We start from the raw sequence: 15896 nt of genomic DNA on the forward strand, positions 1-15896 counted from the left end.
TGTGTGTGTGTGTTAGTCGCTCAGTTGTATCCGACTCTTTGCAACCCCATGGACTGTAGCCTGCCAGGCTCTTCTCTCCATGGGATTCTCCAGGCAAGAATACTGGGGTGGGTTTGCCATTTCCTTCTTCAGGGGATCTTCCCGACTGAGGGATCGAACTCGGATCTCACGCATTGCAGGTGGATTCTTTACCATCTGAGCCACCACAGAAGCCCAGCTTCACATAAAATTACATGAAAAAAAAATTTTTTTTAACTGAGGATTCGATTTGTTTGTTTTTTTTTTTTGCAAACTGAAGTCTTAAATACTTTATTAGGAGGACAATACTTCTGCATTAAAATATCTCTTTTAATATAAATTTATTTATTTTAATTGGAGGTTAATTACTTTACAATATTGTATTGGTTTTGCCATACATCAACATGAATCCGCCACAGATATACACATGTTCCCCATCCTGAACCTCCCTCCCTCCTCCCTCCCCGATATTTTTAACTGAGAATCTATTTTAGCAGTGTGCTCCTTACCAAAATATTTTAAGGAAACTCATAAATCTGATAGCATTTAACTGATCTATACTGATGTTTATAATGAATAGGGAAAACATGTTTTTCTCTCTCAAGGAAAAGTTTGATTTCTCGTTCCCTTCAGATAGAGTGGCTGAAAGATATCCCCACCAGTGCCATGTTGACGCAGCTCACTCAGCAATATCTGTGAATTCAGTTAGTAAGACCATGGTCCTTCCAGTCTTTGAGACATTTTGAATTTCCTACAGTGTCTTTCTGTTAGAACTGGCCTGACTTGGAGGCCACAACTGAAAGAAAGCCAGATCCAAAATGAAACTCTATTTTGTGTGTGAGATGAAGGGGAGGGAGATTCTGGACCCAAATATATATATATATATAGGCTTCCCAGGTGGTGCTAGGGTAAAGAACCCACCTGCCAACGCAGAAGACATAAGAGACGAAGGTTCAGTCCCTGGTCAGGAAGATCCCCTGGAGGAGGGCATGGTCACCCCCTCTGGTATTCGTGCCTAGAGAATCCCATGGACAGAGGAGCCTGGCAGTCTACAGCCCATGGGGTCTCAAAGAATTGGACACAACTGAAGCAATTTAGCACAGCATGACACACATGTGCACACACACACACACGTATGTATTTGGACTTCCCAAATGGTGCAGTGGTAAAGAATCTGCCCACAGGAGATTCAGGTTCAATTCCTGTGGTTGGGAAGATGCCCTAGAAAAGAAAATGGTAACCCACTGCAGTATTCTTGCCTGGAGAATCCCATGGACAGAGGAGCCTGGCAGGCTACAGTCCATAGGATTGCAAAGAGTTGGATATGACTGAGTGACTGAACACACACACACACGTATATAAATGGATATATACATATATATCTGGCAAGTTCTTAACTAAGACTGTGCTTTTGGACAGCAGCTTCACAGGGGCTCCCGACAGTACCGAGGCCGAGCAAGAGGAGAACTTCTGGTCCCAAGCGCTGGAGGATCTGGAAACCTGTGGACAATCTGGGATTCTGAGAGAACTCGAGGTAGCCTTGGTCCTGCCACTTACTCTCATTGTTTCGACATTCATTTTTTTTGGTCCTTTTGAGTTGGCATTGGTCACACCAGTTCATTTAAAAGCTTTAACCCCTTTCCACAGGAGAAAGCTGACAGGCGTGTGTCTTTGAGAAACATGAATCTCTTGGTAGCTACCCTTTCTGTTTATATTTTTGCTTGTGAAGCTGCCTTCCCTGCCCCCTTGCCTTTCGGACAGTGATTTGATTTTATCCAATGCAGTTAAAAGTATTTCTTTCCCCATTTCTGCCCCCACCCTGAGCTTACTGACCTGTGGCTTCTCTGCCATTGCTCCTTGCTAACCCTGACTGTCTCTGTTTGCCACCGGATCGCTCAGGCGAGCTCAGTCTCAGCAGTGGCGTCTCTCATTCTCTGATTTGCTTTAGAAAGGTTTCTTTGGCATGTTTTCATTTGTACCTGGTAGAGACATTAATTTGATCGTGAAGAGGAACATAAGAGGAAATTTGATTTTACTTCATTTTGCCCTTAAAGTAGATGACAATGCGGCTGGTAAAAAAGGCCAGTCTGTTTGATCAGCAGCCAAAATATTACAGAGTATGTTGCTGTTAATTGCAAATCCTGCTTCTGTGCTAACTTAGTGTGAATTCAAGGACTTTCAAGAGAGATGGGGTATAATAGCAGAACTCCTGGTGAGTTCTTTAATCAAAGCCGTAAATTTGCTGACAGTATTCACACTTTGGTCTGGGAAGTCCTGGACTGTTTCCTTTTATGTTCTTTTAAATTTTCTGAGCTGTAAAAAAGAAAGTGGCAAAAGTCTCATTTTTATTTTGATGTCATATGAGGTCCCCAAGTCACCATAAGGAATGTGAATGGCCTAACTGGGTGGAACTCTTGCAGTTCTAAAATGATGACTCATCTTTATATTATTTTGCTTCTCAGTTGCATGTGTGGATATTTTATGTGACTCTAATGTTTGTGAATCTGCAAAGAGAATTATAAAGAAAAATATTAGTTTGAATTTGTAAACATCATGGTATTACCTGGCATGAATTTCTATTTCAGAGCACAGTTAAAGGACCTGGAGATGGATAATCCTACAAAATGTAAATAAATTAAGATGTTAGCAATTGATTCGTTTTCATGCAACTTTCAAAAAATATAGAATGCTTAAGTATCAGGTAGCTTATTTAAACTTTTACCACTTCCTGTATGGAGAATGATCAGCACTGTACCAAATTGAATAAAGATCTCAGTTCACATTTCTTTTTAACATAGTACTGCTTTTAAAAGCATTTTTGGCTTATATGCCTTTTGCATTTTTCATTTTGAAATCTCATTTGAAGAACCCATTTTTCTTCTCATAGCCTCTTCTACATTAGGTCTTAACAAAGTGAAGATGATGTAAAAAGTAATACAGTCAGGTTGTGTTTTCACCTAGAAATTGAGTTACCTGATGAAAACAACATCCATCAGTATAGAATTTATGTTGCAACAGCCAATAGATTTTTTTCTAACATCACTTCAGACAGGTATGGCCCTTGAAATTATATATCCAGGAAAAAAAAAATGGGTTGAATTTAATAGTCAAAGAGAAATAACATTTTCAACTAGAAAGAATGATTGACAGATCCATAAATTAGAGTCTTATTCACACTTAGCACAAGGAATATTCACTTATTAGTTTGAATGAACTCTGATCCCTTGATTTCAAGTGCTACTATGCAAAAAATATTATTGGAGCTAGGTTCCTGCATATGAAATTTATATCTAGCATTAAAAGTTAAAGCACACTATAAATGTAACAAGTGTAGATTAGCTAAGATAAAAAATGATTACAATTGAAATGAAAATGAAAATTATACTAGTCACTTTCCCCATTGCTAGCAATAATTTAGGTTCAGCTTTAGTACTGAAAAATGTACAGTTTTAACAAGAGAGAGAAGTTCAAACTAAGATTTTAGACAAGTTACTTAATCTCTTTTATCAGTTATTTCTTCTTTAAAATACAGGGATTATAATGACTAATGCTTATATGACACAACACAGAACATGGCACTTCATAAATGCTCAATAGAAATTATTTTTTTGCTACTTCTTTCAGTGATGAATACTGTCTTAACTATTTTTTCCTTAGTATAACATAAGAAGAAGGTTTAACTAAATGTCAAATAAAGAACTTTTGGACATACTCCTTCTAAGCTGTATGCATATCAGTAATCTCACTGATGATTTTGAAAATGTATAAATTACAAATTGTGCAAAATGAAAATCGGTGGTACATACTCGTGAAGCAAAAACAAGTCTTAAGAAACTTTAAATAATTACTTTTTTTTAGTTTTGTGTTTGTGTTTTAATTTTAATATTCCTGTAGGGGTGTCGCTAATTCAGTTGATATTCACTTTAAACAAAGCAATCAATTCATCCTTTGAAAATTTTATCTGAAGACCTTTTGATACTGTGTCTTTGCTTCCATCAGAACCATTTCTAGATCAGATTATAACTTCTGTTATGGCTAAGGCTTATCAAAGTAGAACAGTTGTCTCCCGCTGTAGTGATTATTTGATTTCCAATGTGCTTCCTGCCAGTCTAATGAAAAATGAGTATAAAAAATAAATGTTAACAAAGCAAATAACTAGTCTAAGTAGGTAAAAACAGTAGGTGGATGCTCACCACAGCAAGAAAATAATCGTTGAATGCTTTCAGTAACAGCAGATTAAACAAGGAATGATATATGTGAGTTAAGTACCATAAAATAAAAGGATGGCCCTTGTTACCAACAAGCTAGTAATAAAAAGCTTTCAATTAAAAGAAATTTATCTGAAATAAACCATAATATGGATAATTCACACTGGATAAATACTAAGCTTTTTTTATTTACTAAAAAAGCCAATTTTAAATGTTTCAACTTCATACTTGACTGAGAATCAATATAGCCTGCTGCTGCTGCTGCTAAGTCACTTCAGTCATGTCCAACTCTGTGCGACCCCATAGACGGCAGCCCACCAGGCTCCCATGTCCCTGGGATTCTTCAGGCAAGAACACTGGAGTTGGGTTGCCATTTCCTTCTCCAGTGCATGAAAGTGAAAAGTGAAAGTGAAGTCGCTCAGTCGTATCCGACTCTTAGCAACCCCATGGACTGCAGCCTACCAGGCTCCTCCGTCCATGGATTTTCCAGGCAAGAGTACTGGAGTGGGGTGCCATTGCCTTCTCCGAATATAGCCTAGTAGGCAAGATTAAAGGTTTTGGAGACATTGGTAGGGTTGCAATCCCAGACTCTTGGGCAAGTTGCTTCGTTGATCCAGGCATCCCCTTCCTAAGTGAAATGAGGAGGTATAATAAGTATAATACTTTATCATATAGACTTATTGTAAGTATTTAATGGTATTCTACATATACACACACATATATGGTACTTAGCACATATTAACACTCTAACTTCTTTTTTTCAAAATTATCAGTAAGATAACCTGTAGTCAAGATATTGGTAAGTTCACATTTTGTTTCTTTTCTACATATCTGTGTGCCAGTACTTGGCTGTCATTTAGAAATCTTGTTAGTGTCATGTATATTGCCGAACACCAGGTGAAGCTTGGAATTATAACATCTTAGTGAGGTAACATGGAGAAGGCAATGGCACCCCACTCCAGTACTCTTGCCTGGAAAATCCCATGGACAGAGGAGCCTGGTGGGCTGCAGTCCATGGGGTCGCTAAGAGTCGGACACGACTGAGCAACTTCACTTTCACTTTTCACTTTCATGCATTGCAGAAGGAAATGGCAACCCACTCCAGTGTCCTTGCCTGGAGAATCCCAGGGACGGGGGAGCCTGGTGGGCTGCCGTCTGTGGGGTCGCACAGAGTCGGACACGACTGAAGCGACTTGGCAGCAGCAGTGAGGTAACAAATAAAAACTCTACTCACGTTGCAGGGTTCCCTCCTGATCAGTAATTTTAGATGGTGCACTTGGCTCATTTACTACCTATGGGACCTCAAGTAGGTCAGTCTCTTTGTGCCTTAGATTCCTCTCCTGTAAACTAGGAGGAATTACAGCACTTAACTCATAAAGTTGTTAAATGTGTGCATACATTCAAAGGACTCACATTACACTTCTGTCACCTTTAGCATCAGTATCAATATAAACCACTAGATCACCACCAGTCATATGGCATGTGGAATTTATTTGGGGGCAGATTCACTGATGCTGGTATACCATTATATAACCGTTATATGGAAGAATACAGAGCTGGCTACAGGCATAGTTGCAGAATTTTAGCATCCTCCAACCATGAGAAATGAACATTCCCAACATGATATTGTTTTCAAATGCTTTTTTTCTTGTTCCACTGCTGAGACTCAGTCATTTTTGAGAGCTAATCTTGCCATTTGTTGTGTGTTATACAGGGACAATATATTTGAACACTTCTCAATTCACTGGTAAAATTCAAGTCCCATTGTTTTGGGGCAAAGTGTTGATTCCAGTAGCACGTTATATGATTATTCCTTAACCTCTTTGAGGATCTTACACATGGGTCATTTCTAAGAAACAATGACCTACACCAAGTGATGTGGAGACCTAACTCATCTGCTTAGTTCCCGGGCTGGCCACGTGGCCAAAGGGAAGACAGTACACCAAAGCTAAGAAGGCAGCATTGAGTAGGAGCCCTCGCTTTTGTACAGTAGCCTCATTTCAGCCCGTTGTTACCTGCAGGTGGGGCTGGAGGTGCCATTGCCAATAGGGGCTGCCTGATCTCCAATAAGAAGTTCTTAGTTCATTTCTGTAAGATAAATTGAAGGTTGCCTGATAAATCCCATCTTTAGAGCCCACTCAGTGGAAAGTTTCTGCTTAAAAATGTAGTTTGCAGTAAGCAGATGGTAGAGCTCTTCAGTGTGCCTCCAAACTGCCAGGGGTGGTATTTGCTTAAATAAACTCAATGGCTTAAGTACTTAAATTGGATTTGTTATGTGCATTGTAAATGTCACTTGCGAAGCATTTTCCCAGACTTTCATGGTGCAGTCAGTACCTCCATTCTCCAGCCTTTGGCTATGCCCTGAAGAGACTGTATTTTGACTGAGCAGAAGGAGAAATGTGCTTCATGTTGAGCAGCCAAACCTTCCTCTTACTCGATGGCTTAATTGTTTCTGAAAATTGTCACTGCCGCAGGCAACGATCATGTCGGGGAGCACGATGAGTTTGAATCACGAGGCCCCTTCATCTCGCAGTCAGCTGGGGCGACAGGCCAGCTTCCAGGAACGGAGCAGCTCCCGGCCACACTATAGCCAGACCACTCGCAGCAACACTCTGCCCTCAGATGTGGGCAGGAAATCTGTCACCCTGAGAAAAATGAAGCAGGAAATAAAGGAGATCATGTCCCCAACTCCTGTGGAGCTGCACAAGGTCAGGAAACTCTCTTCTCTTCCCTTGGGGGTTATGTTTCATAGCCGTTCTGCTCAGCCCGAGTGCCCTGATTTGAGCATGATCATGACACTCTAAATGTGGGCTCAGCCGAGGAAAGAAACCAGAGCTTGAGGGCAGATCATCAGAGATGGATGGTTCTCAAAACATGATCTTTAAGAGGTGATCTCATAAAACAGAGAACTTTGGCTTTCAAGTAGTGAATTGATCACAAATGTATTTATGGCCAAAATCTTCCTGCAGAAGCTCTATTATTTCAACTTGATTAGAAGGGGGAAAGATTTTCTAAATGCTGTACACTCCTAGCTACACTGAAAAGGGGTTTCCGAGGTGATGTTGGAAGGATTAATCATCAATTACAGACTTCTCAGTAGACGGTTATGTTATTCAGGGAGTATAAACTTCTCTTTAAGACATAATTTAGATGTCCTGGTCAGGACAAGATAAGGCCTGGTTATGTTTCATCTCTGCTAAGGCGGTTGCCTCACTTTGCTTCATGGATGAAAACTCACAGTTGCAAACATAACTGAATTCAACCTGCTGGCAGAGTTTAAACAAGGCAGGTGTAGGTGACAGTATCTGTGGAGCCCAGGGCCAGTGAAATCAATGGAAGGGAGGTTTCTCTGGTTTTCTTTTGTAGAACTCGCTTTTTGTTGTAGTTAATACATAAGGAGGTATAGTTAGTAACAGTCTCACTCCATTCTTCTCACAGAGAAAATCTGTCGTTAATAATCTGTTAACTAGAGATAAGTTATTTGTCTTACCCAGAAGAGCAAATAAATGTCAGGTTAAGAAGGGGTAACAGGCCAACTACTCTCCTTTTCCTCTAAAGACTTTAGTCTTCCTCAGTTCAGTTCAGTCGCTCAGTCGTGTCCGACTCTTTGCGACCCCATGAATTGCAGCACACCACGCCTCCCTGTCCATCACCAACTCATCTCCCTACCCACCTATTGAAAGTAGCTGTTTTGCTGCTGACAAAGGATATGGTGAAAGAAAGGATTGTGTGGGAGGTTGGATTCTGAATTCATGTTCCATTCCTGGGTTCATTCTTTCATTACTCATTGATTCATTCATTCAGTACATAGATTGTGCATTTCTTTACTTACAGAATGTATTGTAAATCTCCAAGGAGCACATTGTCTAATGGGAAGACAGTCCAGGAAATAGTGGGAAGAAAGTGGGATTAGTACAATGACAGACACAAGACTAGACTGTCTTTGGAGATGGGGGGCACCCTAACCCACTAAGGGCTTCCCTGGTAGCTCAGACAGTAAAGAATCTGCCTGCAGTGCAAGAGACCCAGATTCGATCCTGCATTGGGAAGATCCTCTGGAGAAGGAAATGGCAGCCTGCTCCAGTGTTCTTGCCTGGAGAATTCCACAGACAGGGGAACTGTATGAGTTACAGTCCTTGGGGCCGCAGAGTTGGACACGACTGAGTGACTGACACTAACCCACTACAGAGGAATGAGAAATGCTTCCTAGATGTAGGTGTTGACTCTGCAGGAAGGTGGAGGATGGGAAAGCATTCCAAAGCACAGAAAGAGACATACACAGAAGGATGTTGAAGATTGCAGTGTACTGAGAGAGTGCAAATATGCCAGCATGATTAGAGCCTTGGGCATTAACAGGCATTACAGACTTTACAGAAAAGTCAAGACATTTCTGGTATTTTAGGGTGGGGACCCAGCTTTAGCCTGTTGCCACAAGTTAGTTTATCCAGTTACCCTGAATTGATGTGTCTGTCTGGTAAACATCAGGCTTCACCACCTGTCACATATCCTAATTGGCTAATTGACAGACACCATTAGGAGGCTGTAAGGACTCCCTTGGTGATTAAATTGCAGAAGCTGCATAGTCACTGCTAATTCTGCTGTACCGTGAGGAGGGCTGCCCTCCTGATTCCCTCAGTTATTTAGGAACACTGCCTTCCCGTCTTCTCTAAAAGTCTGCTGCCCAGGAAAACAAGTGTTCTGGTAACTCACCTTCCTTCAGCACCAAAGGGAAAGGGCAACAATCAGTGCCTGCTGCGTGCTGTATTTTTTCTCTTTTTTAGCCCCTCACAATAGCATGTCTTAGCATTTATTTTCCCCATCTACAGGATAGGGAAGGGCTTCCTAGGTGGCTCAGTGGTGAAGAACCCTCCTGCCAAGGAAGAAGATTCAATCCCTGGGTCAGGAAGATCCCCTGGAGGAGGAAATGACAACCCACTCTAGCATTCTTGCCTGGAGAATCCCCATGGATAAAGGGCCCTGGCAGGCTACAGTCCATGGGGCTGCAAAGAGTCAGACATGACTGAGTGATTAAACAACAGGCTAGAGAAATAGCAAGTGTAGAAGAGAGCCGCTTTTCCTTCTGGAGTGAAGCAGTCTCTTCAAAGGAAGATTCCTTGGTAGCCCAGCAATGCAGAAGGCTTGTCTCCCCATCCCTCCTGTACTGAAAGCAGTCAGCAAAGATCATGACAGGAAATTGGCTATGCAAGTTGTTATAGCTGACATTTTAAAAAATGTGCTGAAAATAGAGCTCTCTTTTTAAAGGCATCATGCACTTAGCACAGTGAGTGGCAGTGGATGGACTGGTTGGAACATTTCACTTGACCTAGTGAATGGGTTGCTGCTTTTTTCCTTCTCTTTAGTCATTTCCCTCTATCGTGGCACTAAGTGCATTTCCCATGTGGCTTCACTCTTCTTCCAAATTGGTGCCAAACAAAATAAGGTGCTCAGAAGTAGACGGTGTCCTGGGCATTATAAGACACCTGAAATGAGCTTGTGAAGTGAGACTGTAGCAGAGGAGCCTGCAGCCTGACGGTATGGAATTGCGGGAGTGGTGGGTGCTCACATCTCAGGTACCGTGTGTGTGTGTGTGTGTGTGTGTGCATGTGTGCATGTGTGTGTGCGTGTGTGCGTGTGTGTGTGTGAATTCAGTTACCCTGATACTCCATTCACGTTTGCTGCTAAACCCACACTCCAGTTTCAAAACACTTGAAAGGAGAAATGGTGATTAGAAGAGTTACTTTCCTCAGAGCAGAGACTGGTAATTGTATTTGTGTCTTGACTGTGGGCTCCCTTTGAGTGAAGATTACCTGACACATGAAAAAGCAAGTGCCTTGTTGATTGAATTGAATTATCTTCCCACTGGGGTGCTTGGACTATAGCAAGCCAGGCTGCTCTGTCCATGGGATTTCCCCAGGCAAGAATACTGGAGTCCATTGCCATTTCCTTCTCCAGGGGATCTTCCCGACCCAGGAATCGAACCTGCGTCTCCTACATTGATAGGCAGAGTCTTTACCTCTGAGCCACCAGGGAAGCCCAGGGTGCTATTAGCCTGGACCAAACCTTCATAGAAGTAGGAAAAGGCACTCTCTGGGGGGTGGTGTGGAGATGGGGCCAGAGAAAGGGAAAAGCATCCCTTCCTCAAGTTGAAAATAACCCGAAGTCAGACCGCATGCATAGCTTGCCGAGCGGAATGAAGGCTGATTCTCATTGAGCCCCTTGGGTGGACTGCAGGACCAGAGTAAAGAGGCTGGGCAGGGTCAATAGCACCCCATTCTGAAAACATGTGGTGTTATTTTCCAGTTGCCATCTTTCTCGGGGCTGTGTGCCACTTGGTGAAAGCTGTCTCCATGAGAACAAGTTGTGGCTCTGTCTGTGTCCAAGCCGGTACCTTCAAACTCTTACTGTCACTAGAAGCTGCATCAAGAGGATAGGAATGAATGGGCCAGTATCCATCCCCATTCCTGGGGAGAACAAACGAAACACAAAAGCCACACCACCTCCTGACGATGGGTTACTAGCATAATCCTCATACAAAAAGAATAAAGTATGGGCTTAATCTTGCGGTTTCTTGAGTTTCAACTATTATCTGCCCCTCATTTTCCACCCAGTCCTCCTTGCCAATCTCTTTTCTTCCTTCAGACCTTCCGAAAATGCTGAGCTCAGGTGAGAGGCTACATTTTTTAAAATTTCACAGCATCTACTGCGTCCAAGGGTCTTCCATATCCTAACAAGTCTTCTGTCCTTCATTCCTGAACCCCAAAGACTAGTTATCCTTCCTGACACTTGAGAATAAACATAGAACAAAGCCTCACTTCCCCTTTTGGCCCTGTGGTTGGAGGAAGACATTGGAGCTGGAGTGATGATCTGGTGCTTAGATTGCAGGGGAGGGACAGTGAGGGCGTCACAGGGAAGTGATCCTGGTGTCTCTCAGACTTTTTTGGCTGAGATGTTATCCAAAATACATCTTACCTCACAACTCAGTATACACATACACTCACACTTACATATTGGGTTGGCCAAAAAGTTCATTTGGGTTTTTCTGTAAGATCTTATGTAAAAATTCAACAAACTTTTTGGCCACCCTAATAGGTATTGTAAATGAATCCAAAAATTGACTGCACAGTATACACTAATATTTTCTCTTTTGTTTCTTTTCAAATGCTGTCATATTGAGCTGATTTCAAGACTTATTAATGGGTAGTAACTACAAGTTTAGAGACTCTAGCCTTAGAGAAGAGTTTGGCATGTGAGCCTCTGATGACATTTACCATCATCACATGGGGTGCCTGTTAAAATGTGGGTTCCTAAGCCCAACCCAGATGTACCTGGTCAGCATTTTCTGGGAGTTGAGGCAAAAAATCAACATTTTAGCAACCTCTTAGTGGATTCTTTTGCACCTAAAGATTGGGAATCACTCCTGTAGGTTTTGCTAGCAGGAGGTGGTTATTTTGTGTCAGGGAGATCGAAGGCAACAGCTGAGTGGCTGAGCAAAGAGGAAATGAGTTTCCATTGTTAACCCTGGAGCTTCTAAATTTTATCTTTAAAATTAATTCTGCTTTGTATCACTATTATAGCTTATCATAGATTTTTTTTTTCTCTTTGCAGATAAGGAGCCTGTGATCTTAGCTGCAGTTCATTGATAACCCCTCTTTTCCTTCTGAAGCTTAAATATTCTTTAGTGTCTGCTTAATATATTTCTGAGATAAATTCTAGCTTCACTTCTCTTTGCATATTTTAAGGCAAAAAAAAATCTTTTTTCTGTAGATTCACATTCAGAGCATTTGAACTTTAAAAAATCATTTCCTTTTGTCCTATTGTTTGTGTTTTTCAATAAGACTGTATTCCTTTATTGTATGCAACTGTTTTGTTTTTTACAGAAAGTTTTTAAAAATTATTTTCCAGAATCTATTTATAGCTGCGGATGGCTCGACTCTTGAACATTTGAGTCACTCACAAGGAACCTTTATTCTTATGGCTGCATTTGCTACCATCAGCTTTCCTCCCAGCCAAGTTCACTTTGCAATTCCAATATATCGGAGTGTTTTGAGAGTGTACTTTTGTTCTTCTTTATATGATAGAGTTGTTTTACTTCTTGGAAGTAGTGTCGTTTTGGGTGTTTAGTACCCATGTCTTTTTCAATATTCTCAAGTCAGGAACAAGCTGAACCCTAGGAGGAAATATGAAATGGAAATACATATCTTATTTTGAATGTGACTCTTCACCAAATATTTGCAGTTGGTACTTAAGATTAAATGAACTGTCAGGCCAAGGTTTGGCCACAACCTGCCAGTCATGAGTCACGTCACTTTTCTGAACCTCAGTTTGCTCCCTTACCAAGAAAGGGGCTGGATCACTCATTATCACGAGAGAGTTCACAAATAGCATTTCCCAGGCGAAGTCACTTTCAGTCTTACCTCAACTCTGCAGTGACAGAAACCCAGGGAATGAGAGCTCCTCAGAATCCTAGCCTTAAAGATGATTCAGGCAGCCGTCTTAGAGCCTCCACAGATGGAGCTGTCCACTGGAATAACATGCTCTTTACAAAGAGAAGTGGACGTGTATTATGTCAGTGTGACAAGCATATTCTCTCCCTGTAAAACCAGGGGCAGCTGACAATCAATGTGGAATTGTAGAATAAGGGTTGGAATTTAGGTTGTACATTTTATGTGAGCAATGCCATCCAGCCCTGACAGCCCTTAAAATGGATTGTTTCCATCAGGTTCCCTTGTCTGAAATTCTAAGACATACTTCTCAAAAATGTAAAGAACAAAATTATATACAAATGATTGGCTCTTGGGGGAAAAAAGAAAAGTTTTTTAGCTCATTAATGAGGAATGACAGCAGGATAAAAACATTTGTTCAAAGGGAAGATAAAGAAAATAATATATATTTATCAGTCCAAGGAGGAGGAGAAAAAGAATGTCAGAATAAGATTTCCTAGTTAAAATGAAAGCTGCTCAGTGACTTACAGTGAAATGAAAGCAAAGCCTTTGAACTTCTCTCTTCTAAGGGACAGAACTCTATTTGCATCCTATCACTTCTCTTCAAGTTGCCATCCACTTTTACAGAGGCTGAGCTCTGAGCCATAGAAATGCTAAGTCAAACAGAGATGCAGTACCTTAGACTCAGATGACCCTTAGGCGGGCTTGTTAGGCAGTGTTGCAGTGTGCCTGATTTCCCAGTCTTTGATCTCTCGTTTCTGTCAAGGACCCACCACCATCCCTCTTCAGAAATAATTTCCCTTAAGTCTAGCCCTGGCTTGGGGATCATTCTTCTTCTTCTGATGGCTTTGCTTGTCTCTTTTGTGATCAAATGCATTTATTAATAGTTTGTATTCTGTTATCTACGGAATGTTCACTTACAAATAGGGTGACTCCCTGAGGGTCATTGTGTTTCTCTCCAGGCCCTTGGAAAGAAGCCTGCTGAAGCTCTTCTTCCAACATCCTTCTGCTCCATTGCATGTCTATTGAGCATCTGACAGGGCTGCAGTGAGGATCACATTGATAGCGGTTTAGCCTAGAGCTGCTTTCTTTCTTCCCCTTAGATGAAGCACGAAGTTCATTCTTATTTGAGGACCTGTGTAGTGCCATACCACAGCATTGCTTGGAATGAGGAAATTAAACCAGCACTGTTAGTGCTCAGCGCAGTGAAAGTTTGGTAGGTGGTAACTTGGCCAACAAAGGTCCATCTAGTCGGAGCTATGGTTTTTCCAGGAGTCACGTATGGATGTGAGTTCAGTTCAGTTCAGTCGCTCAGTCATGCCCGACTCTTTGCGACCCCATGAACCCCAGCATGCCAGGCTTCCCTGTCCATCACCAACTTCCAGAGTTTACCCAAATTCATGTCCATTGAGTCAGTAATGCCATCCAATCATCTCATCCTCTGTCGTCCCCTTCTCCTCCTGCCCTCAATCTTTCCCAGCATCAGGGTCTTTTCAAATGAGTCAGCTCTTCGCATGAGGTGGCCAAAGTATTGGAGTTTTAACTTTAGCATCAGTCCTTCCAATGAACACCCAGGACTGATCTCCTTTAGGATGGACTGGTTGGATCTCCTTGCAGTCCAAGGGACCCTCAAGAGTCTTTTCCAACACCACGGTTCAAAAGCATCAGCACTCAGCTTTCTTTATAGTCCAGCACTCACATCCATACATGACCACTGGAAAAACCATAGCCTTGACTAAATGGATCTTTGCTGACAAAAGCAGAGACATTACTTTGCCAACTAAGGTCCGTCTAGTCAAGGCTATGGTTTTTCCTGTGGTCATGTATGGCTGTGAGAGTTGGACTGTGAAGAAGGCTGAGTGCCGAAGAATTGATGCTGTGGTATTGGAGAAGACTCTTGAGAGTCCCTTGGACTGCAAGGAGATCCAACCAGTCCATTCTGAAGGAGATCAGCCCTAGGATTTCTTTGGAAGGAATGATGCTAAAGCTGAAACTACAGTACTTTGGCCACCTCATGCGAAGAGTTGATTCATTGGAAAAGACTCTGATGCTGGGAGGGATTGGGGGCAGGAAGAGAAGGGGACGACAGAGGATGAGATGGCTGGATGGCATCACTGACTCGATGGACGTGAGTTTGAGTGACCTCCGGGAGTTGGTGATGGACAGGGAGGCCTGGCATGCTGTGATTCATGGGGTCACAAAGAGTCGGACACGACTGAGCGACGGAACTGAACTGAGGTTGGTCATAATTTTCGTTCCAAGAAGTAAGTGTCTTTTAATTTCATGGCTGCAGTCACCATCTGCAGTGATTTTGGAGCCCCCAAAAACAAAGTCAGCCACCGTTTCCACTGTTTCCCCATCTATTTGCCATGAAATGATGGGACCAGATGCCATGATCTTAGTTTTCTGAATGTGGAATTTTAAGCCTACTTTTTCATTCTCCTCTTTCACTTTCATCAAGAGGCTCTTTAGTTCTTTTTTCACTTTCTGCCATAAGGGTGGTGTCATCTGCATATCTGAGGTTATTGATATTTCTCCCGGAAATCTTGATTCCAGCCTGTGCTTCTTCCAGTCCAGAGTTTCTCATGATGTACTCTGCATATAACTTAAGTAAGCAAGGTGACAATATACAGCCTTGACCTACTCTTTTTCCTATTTGGAACCAGTCTGTTGTTCCATATTCAGTTCTAACTGTTGCTTCCTGACCTGCATACAGGTTTCTCAAGAGGCAGGTCAGGTGGTCTGGTATTCCCATCTCTTTCAGAATTTTCCACAGTTTATTGTGATCCATACAGTCAAAGGCTTTGGCATAGTCAATAAAGCAGAAATAGATGTTTTTCTGGAACTCTCTTGCTTTTTCAGTGATCCAGCGGATCTTGGCAATTTGATTTCTGGTTCCTCTGCCTTTTCTAAAACCAGCTTGAACATCTGGAAGTTCACAGTTTACGTATTGCTGAAGTGTGGCTTGGAGAATTTTGAGCATTTTTTTACTAGTGTGTGAGATGAGTGCAATTGTGCGGTAGTTTGAGCATTCTTTGGCATTGACTTTTTTGGGATTGGAGTGAAAACTGACCTTTTCCAGTCCTGTGGTCACTGCTGAGAGTTGGACTATAAAGAAAGCTGAGCGCCAAATAATTGATGCTTTTGAACCATGGTGTTGGAGAAGACTCTTGAGGGTCCCTTGGACTGCAAGGGGATCCAACCAGTCCATCCTAAAGGAAATCAGTCC

The 15896-nt window shown here is 42.0% G+C and overlaps 1 protein-coding gene across 4 annotated transcripts in view; it reads left to right on the top strand.

Annotated features, from left to right (window-relative positions):
• Positions 1–15896, top strand: part of GRIP1 (glutamate receptor interacting protein 1) — a 466465-nt gene that overhangs the window by 433630 nt on the left and 16939 nt on the right. For 2 of the 4 annotated variants that reach the window (XM_068969892.1, XM_068969893.1), the window contains 3 exons: positions 1441–1552; positions 1666–1710; positions 6701–6934. In XM_068969892.1, coding sequence (XP_068825993.1) covers positions 1441–1552; positions 1666–1710; positions 6701–6934 — 391 coding nt within the window. The remainder of the gene's footprint in view (positions 1–1440; positions 1553–1665; positions 1711–6700; positions 6935–15896) is intronic. The other 2 variants (XM_068969894.1, XM_068969895.1) reach the window with 1 other exon arrangement.

This window comes from Capricornis sumatraensis, chromosome 4 (assembly GCF_032405125.1).
Source record: "Capricornis sumatraensis isolate serow.1 chromosome 4, serow.2, whole genome shotgun sequence".
NCBI classification, from domain to species: domain Eukaryota; kingdom Metazoa; phylum Chordata; class Mammalia; order Artiodactyla; family Bovidae; genus Capricornis; species Capricornis sumatraensis.